The 14,818-nt window shown below is 44.9% G+C and overlaps 1 protein-coding gene across 3 annotated transcripts in view; it reads right to left on the minus strand.

Moving 5' to 3' along the window:
• PHACTR3 (phosphatase and actin regulator 3) overlaps positions 1-14,818 on the minus strand; it is a 208,873-nt gene that overhangs the window by 37,343 nt on the left and 156,712 nt on the right. For all 3 annotated transcript variants that reach the window (XM_070472452.1, XM_020905162.2, XM_020905163.2), the window contains exon 8: positions 1,178-1,331. In XM_070472452.1, the coding sequence (XP_070328553.1) occupies positions 1,178-1,331 (154 nt within the window). The remainder of the gene's footprint in view (positions 1-1,177; positions 1,332-14,818) is intronic.

Below are 14,818 nucleotides of genomic sequence, written 5' to 3' on the forward strand. Positions count from 1 at the left end.
CCATTTCCTTCTCCAGGGGATCTTCCAGAGGTCTAACTCGGGTCTCCCGCATTCAGGCAGACTCTTTATCATCTGAGCCACCAGGAAAGCCTGAGCACTGACTTACTGAGCACCTACTACATGCCCCAGGTCTGCAATGCACCTTCCTTATGGGATCTCCCCGCAACTCACAATGACCTTGAGAGCATCAGCACCCCACTTCATGAATGAGTAAACTAAGACCTGGGGAGGTGAGTCCATTGGCCGAAGATCCCCAGCACATTAGCACAGAGCGGCGATTCAGACTGGGACTATGTGATTCCAGGCCCTCAGGACTCCAGCCAGGGACCCCACAGCCTGCGGAAACGTGTTCCTGCTGAGCCCACTGCTCCTTCTCTGTGAGCCCACAGCAGGTATCACCCCATTTCACAGGGGAGAAAACTGAGGCCCAGAGAAATGCGACATCTGGGTTCTGGGTTTTACCAATTACACTCACTGCCCTCGGCCCTGAAAAACCTGAAGTAAAGGCATTCAAAGGGCGACACACTGGGCCAAAGCTCCCAGCAGGATGGGAAACAGAGGCCCATCTGCCCGCAGTGAGGAGGCATGAGCCTCAGGCAGAGGGACGACCTGGAGGAGAAGCCCAGGGCGACCTTCGGGGGAGTGGTCCTAGACCAGGGGTGGCAGTGGCTCTGTCCCCAGGGGATGTGTGGTTGTCACAGTGGTGGGGGGAGGGCGGGCTGTGAGCATCTCCAGGGCAGAGGCCAGGGATGCTGCTAAATGTCCCATGGTGCACAGGACACCAGAGTCACCCAGCCCCAAACATTGGGACCCCCGAGCTCGGGAGCCCCTGCTGTAGACCCTCACTTCTCTGAGGGTGCCATAGACCAGCGGCACTGGCAAACCCCACCCCGTCCCCCCCAGAGCTTGCCCAAACCACAGGCCCTGCTTCTATAACCAGTCCTTCTCCACGAGGACTGGGCCCCCGCGGAAGGGACTCAGCAGTGTCTAGGGACACGTCAGTTGTCACAGGGGATGTCATGGGTCCAGGCCAGGGAGGCCACCAAGCATCTGATGCTCCGATGGCCCCCACGGCAAGAAACTTTGGTCCCGAACATTGATGGCGGTGGGTGCAACGCAGGGTCGGGCTGTGGGCGGGTAGGACCAACCCCTCTGGGGCCCACGCACCCACACTTACTTGGAGAGCTTCATTTCGATCTGCTGCCGGATCTCCTGCCGCTCCTCATCCGTCCTCTGGGGGAAGATGTTTCGGTCCTCCAGCTCCTGCCTGCTGGGCCGGTTCCTCAGCTTCACCGCCAGGAGCTCCTTCTTGCATTTCCTTGGCAGGGTACCTGGGAGAAGGGGTGATGAGATGACAGGTGTCAGGAGGTGCCAGCTGCCAAGCGAGATGCTCCCCATCCCCACTGCAGGGAAGACCCTGCACCAGAGCCACAGGGGTGAGTCCAGTAGCTGTGGTGCCCCCCAGAGAACGGTGGGCAAGGCACCTCCCTTCGCAAAGCCCCCTCATTCCACATCTTCCATGGGTGGGGTACTGATTGTGCATACAGGTCTCCACTGACCATCGTGAGAGACACTTGCTGTCTCAGAGCAATTATCAATAGCACCTCCTTTTCTTTCAAAAGTGTCCGAGTTTGGGTCATAAATTAGTTACTTCTATCCACGGTGGCCCTTCCCTTCCTCCCCACTGTCTGCTTCCCTGTGGCCACCTGGATCCCCTTTCATTCCTGGAACATCCCAGCTCATGGTCTCAGCAACATGTCCATCCAGTGCTGACCACCCTACTCTGCCTGGACCATCCTGGGCTGGCTACCTTTTGAACCATGTCGTTGGCCTGGAACCCGGCCCTCAGAGACCCAATAGGTCCTCTAATCTCTGTCACCCTTAGGATCAATTCCTCCCCTATCTGGTCTCTTTCTGGTTCCTTAGTTTATCATCTGTCTCCTCCACTAGACTGAAAGTTCCATGATAGTCTGTTCTCCTGGGTCCTGGAACAGTGTTGACGCAGCAGGTTATCCGATCCGGTCGAGTGAGCCTGACTCAGGGTCTAGAAGGCTGACACTGATCTTTCTCTCTCCCCGTGTCCAGAAGCAGCACAGTGACATCTGAGTGCACGTAAGATGTGAGATCTTAAGGAATGATGTTCAGATTTACCTAACACATTATTGACTGGGAGATTTTTTTGCAGAAACTAGCACCTGTAGCTGGCAATTTACAAAAGTGCACATTGAAACACTCCAGTCACTAATTTTCGGGTAACATAAGAAAGTGAAAGTGTTAGTTGCTCAGTCAAGTCTGACTCTTAGCGACCCTATGAACTGCATACCCTGCCAGGCTCCTCTGTCCACAGAATTCTCCAAGCAAGAATACTGGAGTGGGTTACATTCCTTCTCCAGGGGATCTTCCCAACCCAGGGATTGAACCTGAGTCTCCCACATTGCAGGTGGATTCTTTAGCATCTGAACCACCAGGGAAGTTGGGTAACAAAAGTAGTAGTGATACCTCTCTTGTCAGTAAGTTGCTAAGAGCAGAAATGGGGATTGGCTGCATTCAAGGTCAGAGAAGGGTCATGCCTTAGGTGCCAGGACATGGTGCTGAGCTTTCTGAACACCAGAGTCTGTATCTGCCCCAGCCAGTGCACATGCTGACAACTGGCAAGAACTCCAAATATTAGTACAACGTAGACTGTGATTCTGAGGGTATATGGTTTTGCACTTCTATTATGGGGTAGGTTTAATTCCTGGAGTTAGAACCATCATCCAATGTGGTCACCCCACAGCTGGTGGCAAACTATTTATTAAGAATCATGGCTCCCTAAATAAAGTCAATTCCCAGCGTGGGGTGTGGATATACAAAGTAAGAAATACATCCAGCAAGGTGATAGTTTAACAGAAATTTGGGATAAAGTAAGATATAAAAAATCGTACTTGACTGAAACTTGACTTTCTAATGTGAACTTGTTTACTATGTGTTTTATAGACAAAGAGAAAAATAATGACCCCAGAAACCATTTCAGCCAGGACTCCAGCCTGATTTTGCTTTAATAGCTTTATACATGATTGGAGACCTGTATTTATAGAATCATAAAAGCCTAAAGCAGTCACGTGCATTTTTCTGTTGATCTCTGCTGCATGGTCTGGGGAAAATTGAAAGCCAAACTGGCATTTATGAATCGAGGGAGCCTCAAAGGTCTTGGGACATGTCCTTCGTGAATGTCAAGGGTCTCATACATGGCGGGAAGGCGAGGGGGATTGCCATTTCAGACGAGTGTAATATGCTTAACCGTGAAATGACACTGAAGGCGGTTTAATCTTTTCAGCTTTTGATAAAGAACGTCTTTAAGCCTACTGCAAATGTCTCAGGCTTGTCATTACGAACTTTAAGCATATTTGTTCTTAACTGAAAGACCCTTTCATCAGAGATTTCTAGATGTGATGAGAATTCACTGCACAGGAAGTCTTAGTTCTAAGAGCGGGTAATTCTCTGCTTAATCTTTCAGCTTCTGTGAGCACAGCTTGGGCACCTATAGGGCCATTATGAAAATGTCTGGGCTGACAGTCATTCCCGGGCTATCAGGGGTTACCAGGTTTGGCTACTTAAAAGTCAAAGAGAAATTTCCAGACAAATGGCTTAAAATGCAGGTTTTACATGAATTTGAGTGGTACTTCTACCACACTGACAGCATTAGTCTAAATGAGCAGGTGATCCAGAGCAGGGTGTGATGCAGAGAAACAGAGGCTCGGAAACTTCCCTTCCTGACGGTGGGGACCATCGTCTCTGCAAGGGCCCCGATACACACTTGTGTTCCTATCTTTGGAGCCAGAAATCCCCCTTCCAAGAGTGTGCTCCCCAAACAAATGAGACAAGCACATAAAACTCACATATGAGGGTGTCCACCCAGCCTTATTTACAAAGTAAAGAAATTAAACACACCCGATTCGTTGGAAAAGACCCTGCTGCTGGGAAAGATTGAGGGCAGGAGGAGAAGGGGGTGGCAGAGGATGAGACGGTGGGATGTCATCACCGACTCAATGGACATGAGTTGGAGCAAACTCTGGGAGATAGTGAATGACAGGGAAGCCTAGCGTGTGGCAGTCCATGTGGCTGCAAAGAGCTGGACACAACTTAGTGACTGAGCAACAACAGCAACAAACACAGCCAAAATATCCCAACAAGACAGCATGTGCCAAATTACGGCACATGTGTCATCTGAATATTCAGTTCAGTTCAGTCGCTCAGTCGTGTCCGACTCTTTGCGACCCCATGAACTGCAGCACGCCAGGCCACCCTGTCCATCACCAACTCCCAGAGTCTACCCAAACCCATGTGCATCGAGTCTATGATGCCATCCAACCATCTCGTCCTCTGTCATCCTCTTCTCCTCCTGCCCTCAATCTTTCCCAGCATCAGAGTCTTTTCAAAAGTGTCAGCTCTTCGCATCAGGTGGCCAAAGTATTGAAGTTTCTGAATATTATCAACCTATTAAAAATGGCAGTTGTTATTGCTTAGTCACTCAGTCATGTCTAGTTCTTTGGGACCTCATGGACTGTAGCCTGCCAGGCCCCTCTGTCCATGGGATTCTCCAGGCAAGAATACTGGAGTGCACTGCCATTTCCCTCTCCAGGGGATCTTTCTGACCCAAGAATAGAATCTGCATCTCCTGCATTGGCAGGCAGATTCTTTACTACTGAACCACCTGGGAAGCCCTGATTAAAAACAGTGGTATAAAAAAATAAATAAATAAATAAAAACAGTGGTATATTCATTATTGAAAGACAAAAAGACAGTCATGTCGAAGATAAGGTGACCATAGGTTCGTGGACTTATCTCTGGGCTTTCTATTCTGTTCCATTGATCTATATTTCTGTCTTTGTGCCAGTACCATACTGTCTTGATGACTGTGGCTTTGTAGTAGAGTCTGAAGTCAGGCAGATTGATTCCTCCAGTTCCATTCTTCTTTCTCAGGATTACTTTGGCTATTCGAGGTTTTTTGTATTTCCATACAAATTGTGAAATTATTTGTTCTAGTTCTGTGAAAAATACTGTTGGTAGTTTGATAGGGATTGCATTGAATCTATAGATTACTTTGGGTAGTATAGCCATTTTGACAATATTGATTCTTCCAATCCATGAACATGGTATATTTCTCCATCTATTTGTGTCCTCTTTGATTTCTTTCATCAGTGTTTTATAGTTTTCTATGTATAGGTCTTTTGTTTCTTTAGGTAGATATACTCCTAAGTATTTTATTCTTTTTGTTGCAATGGTGAATGGTATTGTTTCCTTAATTTCTCTTTCTGTTTTCTCATTGTTAGTGTATAGGAATGCAAGAGATTTCTGTGTGTTAATTTTATATCCTGCAACTTGACTGTATTCGTTGATTAGCTCTAGTAATTTTCTGGTAGAGTCTTTAGGGTTTTCTATGTAGAGGATCATGTCATCTGCAAACAGCGAGAGTTTCACTTCTTCTTTTCCTATCTGGATTCCTTTTACTTCTTTTTCTGCCCTGATTGCTGTGGCCAAAACTTCCAAAACTATGTTGAATAGTAGTGGTGAGAGTGGGCATCCTTGTCTTGTTCCTGATTTCAGGGGAAATGCTTTCAATTTTTCACCATTGAGGGTGATGCTTGCTGTGGGTTTGTCATATATAGCTTTTATTATGTTGAGGTATGTTCCTTCTATTCCTGCTTTCTGGAGAGTTTTAATCATAAATGGATGTTGAATTTTGTCAAAGGCTTTTTCTGCATCTATTGAGATAATCATATGGTTTTTATCTTTCAATTTGTTAATGTGGTGTATTACATTGATTGATTTGCGGATATTAAAGAATCCTTGCATTCCTGGGATAAAGCCCACTTGGTCATGATGAATGATTTTTTTAATATGTTGTTGGATTCTGTTTGCTAGAATTTTGTTATACAATGGAAAAAAGATAACCTCTTTAACAAGTGGTGCTGGGAAAACTGGTCAACCACCTGTAAAAGAATGAAACTAGAACACTTTCTAACACCATACACAAAAATAAACTCAAAATGGATTAAAGATCTAAATGTAAGACCAGAAACTATCAAACTCCTAGAGGAGAACATAGGCAAAACACTCTCCGACATAAATCACAGCAGGATCCTCTATGACCCACATCCCAGAATTTCAGAAATAAAAGCAAAAATAAACAAATGGGACCTAATGAAACTTAAAAGCTTTTGCACAACAAAGGAAACTATAAGCAAGGTGAAAAGACAGCCCTCAGATTGGGAGAAAATAATAGCAAATGAAGCAACAGACAAAGGATTAATCTCAAAAATATACAAGCAACTCCTGCAGCTCAACTCCAGAAAAATAAATGACCCAATCAAAAAATGGGCCAAAGAACTCAACAGACATTTCTCCAAGGAAGACATACAGATGGCTAACAAACACATGAAAAGATGCTCAACATCACTCATTATCAGAGAAATGCAAATCAAAACCACAATGAGGTACCATTATACGCCAGTCAGGATGGCTGCTATCCAAAAGTCTACAAGCAATAAATGCTGGAGAGGGTGTGGAGAAAAGGGAACCCTCTTACACTGTTGGTGGGAATGCAAATTAGTACAGCCACTATGGAAAACAGTGTGGAGATTTCTTAAAAAGCTGGAAATAGAACTGCCATATGACCCAGCAATCCCACTTCTGGGCATACACACCAAGGAAACCAGATCTGAAAGAGCCACATGCACCCCAATGTTCATCGCAGCACTGTTTATAATAGCCAGGACATGGAAGCAACCCAGATGCCCATCAGCAGACGAATGGATGAGGAAGCTGTGGTACATATACACCATGGAATATTACTCAGCCATTAAAAAGAATTCATTTGAATCACTTCTAATGAGATGGATGAAACTGGAGCCCATTATACAGAGCGAAGTAAGCCAGAAAGATAAAGACCATTACAGTATACTAACACATATATATGGACTTTAGAAAGATGGTAACGATAACTCTATATGCAAAACAGAAAAAGAGACTCAGATGTATGGAACAGACTTGTGGACTCTGGGAGAAGGCAAGGGTGGGATGTTTCAGGAGAACAGCATTGAAACATGTGTATTATCTAGGGTGAAACGGATAACCAGCTCAGGTTGGGTACATGAGACAAGTGCTCGGGCCTGGTGCACTGGGAAGACACAGAGGGATCGGGTGGAGAGGGAGGTGGGAGGGGGGACTGGGATGGGGAATACATGTAAATCCATGGCTAATTCATATCAATGTATAACAAAAACTACTGTAATGATGTAAAGTAATTAGCCTCCAACTAATAAAAATTAAAAAAAATAAAAAAAAAAAAAAAACCAAAAAAAAAAAAAAAAAAAAAAAAAGACAGTCATGATAAGTTGCTAAGAGAAATAACTTCTAGGAAAATATGCACCATATATACATATATAAATAGATAGATATAGATATATATCTTTATCTACATTTGCATTTAATTTTGTAAATATATACAACCTTCTTATAAATTGGCATAGAGACACTAGAAATGGACTTTACTTATTAATTTATCTGTATTTTATTTTTAATCATCAGCATAGTTTCCTTATCTCTAAATAATTGTTTAAAAAGAAAGACCCTAGTGGAATTAAAGTAGCAAAGATAGTAGAAAATTCTCTCCTTCATAAGAGCAACAAGAAAATTGCAAATATCATCAGGATCAACTTCTTCAGAATTCTAAAAATTAATCAAAGTAATTTAAAGCAGCACAGGGAGTCTTTATTCAAGATGAACTGGTGGAATCTCAGTGAGAATGTTTTGCTCCATCCACTCCCCTGCCCCTCTCTCTAGATTGGAGCATGCTTGCAGCAGTTTGCTCTCTCCTGAGAACCAGGTGCCTGAAAGCCACTGTGGGAAAAGGAACAACCCTCATCCTCAAACAGCTGCATCATTTGACCTGCTGCTGGTACCCAGAAGTCCCCACCGCAAGGCTGCCTACCTTGGATCTGACTCAGAACCAGCCCCGTGCAAAATGTCTTCTCCCTGGGGGCGTTGGTTGAAACAATATTGTCTTTCCAAGCACAAGGCTTTCATTTATCTTCAGACCACTCTGGTTCAATACTCTATAGAGTTCTTAATTGGCCAAAGCAAATACAAACCAATGCATGGGCCAAAAATACTAAGTCAATTAAAAGTAAAACCTTGGACTTCCCTGGCAGCTCAGTGGCAAAGAATCTGCCTTCCAATGCAGGAGACACGGGTTTGATCCCTGGTATGGGAGGATCCCACATGCCACGGGGTAACTAAGCCCACGCAGCACAATTACTGAGCCTGGGCTCCAGAACCTGGGAGCCGCAACCACTGGAGCCCATGCTCCACAACAAGAGAAGCCACTGCAATGAAAAAAGCCCATACGCCACAACCAGAGAAAGCCCACGTGGCAATGAAGACCCAGCACAGCAATCAATCAATCAATCAATCAATAAATAAAACTATATACAAAAGGATGTTACAGATCCAGTTCCTCTCCAGCTAATGCTGGAGAGCCTTTCCCAGGCACAGTTGGCTGGCAGGCAGGGCTCAGCAGGCACGGTAGGCAAAGCTGGCACTTCTCCCAGGACCCAGCATGGCCAGAGAGCAGCAGACCCCAGAGCTCTGACTCCTCCTCACCTGCAGGGGGCAACCTCCTGACTCCACACAGGCTCACCACCAGTGAGTGCGGCATGCAGAACATCTCCCAGCCCTGTGTCATCAGGACCATTATCCACCCGGTAGGGAAAGGATGCTCGCGTGGGATATCAGGCCTTGGACCACTCTCTTCCTTGTCAAGCCTACCTCTTCTCTCCCTAGGCACTGCACTGGCTGGCGTCCTCCCATCAATGTCTTTGGCTGGTTCTTCATCATCTCCCCTCTAGACAAGTGTGTGCCCAGGACTCAGCCCTCAAACCCTCCTTCATGTTCGCTTCCTACATGACCTCACCTGCCCCATGACACTAGGGACTAACTACTAACACTCAGATTCTTCCTCCCCTGTCACATCTTCTCTCCTGAATCCATGCTGCATCTTCAGGCTGTCTCCACTCAGGTCCCAATCAAGTGTCTCAAACCTAGCATGGCCACAACCGAGCTCCTGTTTTCTTGCTGAAGTGTCAACAGGTTAAGCAACAGAGCCAAGATTTATACATGGGCTTGACCCCAGCATCCACAGTCTTAGCTGTAACCTTCATGGATCTATTAGGTTCAGAAAGGCACCATTTCTAGTGGACCTGTTATTCCTGTTGCACACCTAGCCCAAGAGGAGAAATGACCAGGTGGGGCATACCCTGCTGAGCTCACTTGGGTGAAGCAGATGTGAAAACAAGCACCTGTAATGATCTGAAACACATTATGTGTGTTCCTATTTGCACACTCTCACAACATACCCCAATTATCTGTGTGACTTCCTCTAACCATGGTCATTATCCAAGCTTGAAACATTTTCACTCAATGGAGGAAAACAAATCTGGTGAGCTCATCCACAGAGAGGATTCTGCCTTTTTCATTTCACTTCCTGCACAAACTCAGGAAATGTCTGCTGAGTTCCCTAGTGCAGGCAAGAGAAAACAGGCCACACAAGGAAGGAGACTTGAGGTCAAGATCAAGGAAGGATTTCTAGAGGAAGCAGCATTGGGGTTGGATCCTGTAGGAAGGATTCCCTCGGGGATTTGTCATATCAGAACACAGTTTGTTCCATGGAAGAATGTGCCGGGAAAATTTGTCCAGGGCTCCAAAGGAAAATTGATGATTTTGACTTCTACTTCTGACCAAGATAAAGTAATATATGAATTTCCCACCCACAAATAAACAAAAATCAAAATATATGAAACAGTGGTTTTGACGACACTGGGAAGGATAGTGACCCTTGACATGGGAACCAAACAGTGAGCTCTATGATCACCCAGCTGACTAGGTCTTGAGGTCATGGACCAGGAAGAGCCTGGAAAGCCCCTGAGTGGAGAAGACAAAGCCTGAAGACCAAGGAGACAGAGACAGCGAGAGTCTGCAGGGTAGGGGTGGGAAGGCGGAGCAGCACAGAGAGAGGCTGGAGATCTGCAAAACTAAAGAGCAGATTTAAACCCAATGAAATCAATGGACCTGTGAAGTGTAAACAGTCTGAAGAACTTGAAAGTGAAAGTGATCGTGTCTGACTCTGTGCGACCTCACAGACTGTAGCCCACCAGGCTCCTCTGTCTATGTGATTCTCCAGGCAAGAACACTGGCGTGGGTGCATGCGTGGGTGCTAAGTCGCTTCAGTCACGTCTGACCCTTTGCAGCCCCATGGGCTGCAGCCCTCCAGGCTCCTCTGTCCGTGGGATTCTCTAGGCAAGAATACTGGAGTGGGTTGCCACTCCCTTCTCCCAGGATCTTCCTGACCCAGGGATCGCACTCAAGTCTCCTGAATTGTTCTCAGGCAGATTCTTTACTGTCTGAGCCTCTGAATAGCTTAACTAAAGGCAAAAATTCTCGGGAAGGACAAAAAAGTAAGCACAAACTACATGCTGCCTACAAAACAGGCATTTAAATAAAAACATGAAAAATAAATATCGTATATTAACGCATATATGTGGAATCTGCAAAAACTGATATAGACGATCTTCTTTACAAAGCAGAAATAGAGACACAGATGCAGAGAGCAAATGTGTGGATACCAAGGGGGAAAGGGGCTGTGGGATGAATTGACTTTGACATATATACACTATGTATAAAATGCATAACTAATAAGAGGCTACTATGCAGCGCAGGAAATTCTACTCCATGTCTGTGGTGACCTTAATGGGAAGGAAATTCAAAAAACAGAGGGGATATATGCATACTTGTAGATGATTCACTTTGCGGTACTAGAAACTAACACATTTTAAAGCAACTATTGTTGTGGTTCTTCAGTCACTAAGTTGTGTCTGACTCTGCAACCCCATGGACTGTAGCATGCCAGGCTCCTCTGTCCTCCCCTATCCCCTGGAATTTGCTCAAATTCATGTAAAGCAACTATGCTCCAATAAAAATTTTAATAAATAAAAAGATGCAAAGAGATGAAAATTATAAAGGGAAAAAGTACCATTCTAAGATTAATCAAGAGAAAGTTGAAGTGGTCCATTAATATCAGACAAGGGAGATTCCGAAGCAAAGAGGCTTCTCAGGGATAAATAGGATCATCCCGAATGACAGAGGGACAGCTTAGCAGAAAGACAAAACAATCCTAAATATTTATGACCCTATTATAAGAGGTTCAAATATATGAAGCAAAAACCAATAGAATTGAGAGAAGAAATACATAAATCTATGGTTAAAGTTGGCGATTTCAGACCTCTGAGTAATTGACAGAACAAGTAGATAGAAAATGTGTAAGAATATGGAAGATGTGATCAACACTGTATCAAGAAATCTGATCCAATTAACATTTATAGAAACACTCTAACACACAACAGAAGAATACACATTCTTGCCAAGAGCACAGGCGATATTTACCAAGACAGACCATACATACCTGAGCCATAAAGCAAGATTCAGTAAATTTAAAAGTTCTCAAGTCATACAAAGTATATTCTTTGGTCAGAGTGGAATTAAATTAGAAATTAATAACCAAAAGATCTCTAGAAATATACCCAACTATTTGGAAACTAAATTTTAAAATTCTGAACAACCTACAGTCCCAAGAAAGTATCACAAGGAAAATTAGGAAGTATTTTGAAGTAAAAATAAATGCAGCATGTCCAACTGATATTGGGGGCAATTTACAGCATTAAATGCCTATATTTGAAGAGACTAAAAGGCCCAAATCCATGATCCCTGATTCTATCTTAAGAAACTAGAAAAAGATGCAAATTAAAACCAAGGATGTAGAAGAAAGGAAATAATAAAGATTGGAACAGAAACTGATGAAACAGAAAATAGAAAACAATAAAGCTAATGCTTTGAGAAGAGCAATAAAACGAATTAAACTCCAGGCAGACTTCTCAGGGGAAGTGGGGAGGTAGGAGTGAGAAGGGAGAGAAAGACACAGAGAGACACAGACAGATACACACACACAGATTGTCAGTGTCAGAAATTAGAGGGGCAATATCCACCCAAACACAAACCATCAAGACTCACTTAGGAAGACACATACAACTGGAATAGATCTGTATCTACTAACTAAATACAATTTCTACTTTAAAACCTTCTCCCATTTGAAAAAAAAACCACCTGCAGCCCCAGATGCATGCATTGACAAACTCTGTGAAATATGTAAGAAGTAAATAATTCTAATTCTATACAAAATATTTCAGAACACTGAAAAGAAGGATAGATGGTAAAACTCATGCTATGAGGATAGAATTTAGAGATGTCAAAACTAAGAAAGATACCCTAATAAAGACTACTAGAGACTAATAGCCCTCATGAACAATAATGTAAAATTCTCAACAAAACAGTAGCAAATCACATCCAACAATTGATAAAAAATGACCAACTGGGAGGCAAGGTGGTTTAACATTTGAAAAGCAACACATGTCATTTGCCAAATTAACAAACTTTGGAAAAGAAAAAAATATATTATTAGACCACCCTTTGATTTATGGGATGCCGACTCTATCAGAGCAGACTGGCCCTTCCTGGGCTCTGCCTGATATCTTACCGGTGAGATAACAAGAGGGAAGGTTAAGTTCATGGAGGTGGGAACTGTCCCAGGTCACCACTGAGAGCAGTGCTAAGGCAGGCTGCCTTCTGGCCCAAAGAAGCCTAATCTCTCACTCAGCTATGAGAACAGTGCAAACAACCAAAGACCAATAGCATCAGTTAGAGGAAAGGATCCCCTTCCCCCACCCACATCTCATCTCCAGCAGAAACCACTATGGACATTTTGTGGGACTTGCTTCCAGATCTAATTTGTCTGCTGTTAACAACTGACACCCCCATTTAACTGTTTCACAGAAGTGGGATCGCACCACATACAGCACAGCAAAGGCTGGCTCATTCATACATCCAAGTCTAAAGCAGGACGACCCGACCCAACTCTCTCCCTTCAATGGCTCCAGACACTCCCCGAGTGTGGATGTCCCCTGATCCCATTACTTGTTGGTCCAGTTCCCCTGACATCTAGGTTAGGGCTTATTCTGGCTCTTTTAAGCAAAGCTTCAGGGACTACCCTCATTTCTGTGTTTCCCTCCACATGAATGAATATTCCCATCAGCTCCATTTCTGGGAAGGCAAGCATTCCTGAGCCAAAGCTGCTGTGTATTTTAGGTTTAGGCAGACACTCCTCTCCCCCCTCCACACTGGATCGTCTCCTCACTATTCCTCCCAGAATCCCAGTCTTGAGTACCATCTTGAGAAGAGGAGTAACATAAATGGGGTCGTGTATAAATATGAACAGAAGGCTGAGGAGTTAAAAATAAACTCAACACGAGATCTTTTTCTCAATTAGTCACATTTCAGAATTTATCCTAAGGACATACTCATGGAGATGTACACAGCCTTAGATATAAAGATGCATATCCCCACACCACTAATGCAGCCCTTTTCCCAATAAACTGCATGTCCAGACTGGTGATCCTGGGGTTAGGGGGATGGGGGGAAGCCTCAGGCCACATGAACGGGAGGAGGAAGGCATGAATGTCCCCCTACCCGCCATGAGCTATAGGGGCCCCAGTGAGAAGCCCTCACATCTGCCTTGGCACAAGCATGGATGCTGTGGGGCCATCTTAAAGCTGCTGTGGATTTTTTGGTTCAGATATTATACTTTTTAATTCTAGAATTTGCATTTGGTTCTCTTTCATAGTGTCTGTCTCTCTGTGAAGATTCTCCATCTGTTCATTCATCCTGTTCTTTAAGGCTCTGAACATGTTTGCAGCAATGGCAGGTCTATTTCAGTTTTGAACATGGTTGTCTACTCCACAGCACACTCCTTACTCCAAGGTTTGGCCTTTCTAGGGTTTTAAAAGATGGTCCATGGTACTCACTGAAATCTCTCTGTGGTCTGGACTGATCCCAGCATCCCCATTCTCCAGGATCACACACCTTCCTTGCTCCTACAGGTGATCTCCGCTAAGTCCTAAGGAATTCTGTCTGCCCTTGGCTGGCTGAATTTCCACATGAACTTCGGGGGGCCCCATCGCATACCCCCCTTTTTCAGGATCCTGTCCTACAAACTCCAGCTGCTTCAGCACCACAGATCTGCAATTTGTTTCCCATATCAGTGTGACCACCACTCAGCTTGGAGGTCACCTCCCTGCACCCTCCATCCTAGGAAGATGCTCCAGGCAGAAAGCGGACAGTTGGTTGTGGGGCTCACTCTGTTTCCCCTGTCATCCAACGATAAGAGTGAATTTCAAACTGTGAGCTACTACTGCAATTTCAGTGGCTAATTCCGTGCATCACTGTAATTCCACATCCACAGAGTTCTCTGGAGTCTGGAGCCTAGTTTGGGTTGGTTGTTGATACAATAGGAGCTCTGTTGTATCAGATTATCACTGGGCCTGTGAGTCCCACACACACCTCTGCTGCTTGGTGCTTTTGGTAAGAACCACCACAGTCTCACGGGGCCCACCACAAACAGCCCACTCCCTTGTCCCAAAGCGTCCCGGGATGCCGGTCTTGGGAGCATCCTGCATCCCAGCGACTCTCTGCAGCGCCTCCTGGTGTGCATGCGGGGAATGGCCAGTTTCCGGGTAACGCCAAACCCGGAGCCCCAGGCCAAGCAGGAGCAGGGACAAGCGGTGTTCTGTGCCCTCATCCTTGTGAGGATAGGCGAGTTCTCACCCCATCAGACTGCAGGTGACTCTTCACATCAGAGGATTCACTGCCAGGGGCTGTTCAACATACCCCCCAC

This window comes from Odocoileus virginianus, chromosome 9 (assembly GCF_023699985.2).
Source record: "Odocoileus virginianus isolate 20LAN1187 ecotype Illinois chromosome 9, Ovbor_1.2, whole genome shotgun sequence".
Lineage (NCBI taxonomy): Eukaryota > Metazoa > Chordata > Mammalia > Artiodactyla > Cervidae > Odocoileus > Odocoileus virginianus.